Source organism: Solanum verrucosum, unplaced genomic scaffold, assembly GCF_900185275.1.
Source record: "Solanum verrucosum unplaced genomic scaffold, falcon-dt-bn FXZP01000079.1, whole genome shotgun sequence".
Taxonomy (NCBI): Eukaryota; Viridiplantae; Streptophyta; class Magnoliopsida; order Solanales; family Solanaceae; genus Solanum; species Solanum verrucosum.
Window position 1 is genome coordinate 4,899,936 of NW_026020368.1, and position 2,116 is coordinate 4,902,051.

The window sequence follows — 2,116 nt, forward strand, 5'->3', positions numbered from 1 at the left end:
TGAGATAGAATGCCAAAAAGCAAAGAACAAAAAAAGGTAACTTGAAATGCTAAACACCGAAATCGTTTACATTAATGCAAATATCAATAATTGATACCACAACTTAAATTAGCAATTCATAAATCACACGAAAATAATTTTACTAGTAAGAAAACGCTCCCCTTAGCCAAAAGCGAAGAAATCATATATAAAAAGTATGAACAAGAAGGTCCACATAGTCCTTCGGGATGACTCAGTTGGTTTGAGGGATCGATCCCCCCTCAATGCCTTCTGAGTCGAGCCTGTCGCATAGGGCTTGCCTAGTGCGGTTTACATCACCTGTGTGGTTTGCAAGCTATTACACAGTGGGGGGTTTACCCAGTGCACACAAAGTGCTCACCACATAATGCTCACCCGAAGGGCAGAGGCTGTGGCAAAGATTGTAGCGGCTGCGGGGTTAAAAAAAAAAAAAAAAAAGGTCCACATTTCAATAAAGAAAAGAACAAAGTGGATGACATTAAGTAGCGTCGAAATATTTAATTATACAATTAAATTAAACATTTGCCAAATTAAAAATTTATAATTTCTAGCTCACGCACCACGCCTGATTTCATCAGACTATCTAAGCTCCTTCATAAGTTGAATATTGAAGAACTAAACTTTTTTTTCAAAAAAAATTCTATTGGGGATAAGAGGAAGGCGAGGAGGAGATTATAAAGTGAAAAATCGAACTATAGTAAAGTGATGGTTCAAATAATCAACCAACTATGTTACTGAGATCTCAGTTCGATGATAATGAAGTACTATCATCTCGTTGATTATCTTTCAACTAGACTCCATTGTAAAGAAGCAAAAAACAACAAAAACTCAGTACTATTATTATATCATTCAATTTTCGTCATCGTCTTTCACAACAATTATGTATGTATATGAACATCGTGAGAAACAGCAAAAAAAAAAAAAGATACAGAGAGAAAAAAAAATCAAATACAAACAAAAATTCGAGTCAAAAAGTAGTTATAGTATTGGGAAGAAATCATGCTTTGAAGCACCAGGGGTTATTGTGAGTATGCTGGTGTTGAGAAGTAGTTTCCTTATCAATTATCCCTTGAACATGTCGAAATTCTTCGATATGACAAGGAATATTAATAGGTCCATTATGATCAAATCCATATTCTTCCTCTGCTTCTTTCAATAGCTGCATAAACAGGGGATGATTTATGTATATCACTGGGATCACAAACCTCTGTTGCTCTTCACCTTGTCCTACTGTTATTGCCAAACATCCTTTCGGTATGTCCTTCAATTCTCTTTTTCCGTGATGATGATGATGATGATGGAGATGAAAATGGATATGAGGGACGTGAAAATGGAAATTGAGATGATGATTATGACCCATTTTTTTTGTGTTTGAATCAAAATTGGAGAAAAAATACGGAGAAAGAGGTTGTTATAAGAAAACAGTAGAGAAAGGCCAAGGATCAGAAGCCGAGATGGCGAGTTTGAAGAGAGTAAAAGAAGAATCTGTTAGAGATTTTGGGATATTGCTCATCATCTACTGCATATATCTGATCTGTATTTGAAATTTTTGAGATAGAATTGGGGGTTTTGTAAGAACCAGACAAGTCTATTTATATACAGGGGAAGAGGAATACTATAGTATTCTTAAAAGGATAAAATAAAATTAGCTGAAATGGTCAAGAGGAAAATTGTAATTGGCTCTTTGATATGTTTTTACTTGAATCGAAGGTCAATAAAAAATAACCTTCTATCTTTTTAATAACCTTCGAACATTTCTTTTCGCATAATACATAAACATATTCTTAACTTGACTTTAGTTAGTAACTATGACCTTTAACTTTGTGTGTTCATAAGTATACATTTAAATTTGTATAAAATTAAACAAATAGATACATTCGTCATAAATGACAATTTTGTATCCTACGTGGCATCTTACATTTATTATGTCAGATAAGATACGTGTGTCTAGTTATTCAATTTTATACAAAATTAAGTATCTAATTGTTTACACTCAAAGTTGAAGAATATACATGTCAGCTAAAGCCAAGTTAAATGACATATTTATGTATTATGCCTTTTCCGACATTATACATGAAATTACACTGACTATATTATT

At 33.1% G+C, this 2,116-nt stretch overlaps 1 protein-coding gene across 1 annotated transcript; it reads right to left on the minus strand.

Moving 5' to 3' along the window:
- Nucleotides 1-833: 833 nt before the first annotated feature.
- On the minus strand, nt 834-1,599 carry LOC125838116 (auxin-responsive protein SAUR32-like). The gene has a single exon (XM_049517170.1). It carries the CDS (start codon nt 1,376-1,378, stop codon nt 1,016-1,018), a length of 363 nt encoding a protein of 120 aa, XP_049373127.1. The 5' UTR covers nt 1,379-1,599; the 3' UTR covers nt 834-1,015.
- Nucleotides 1,600-2,116: the final 517 nt, after the last annotated feature.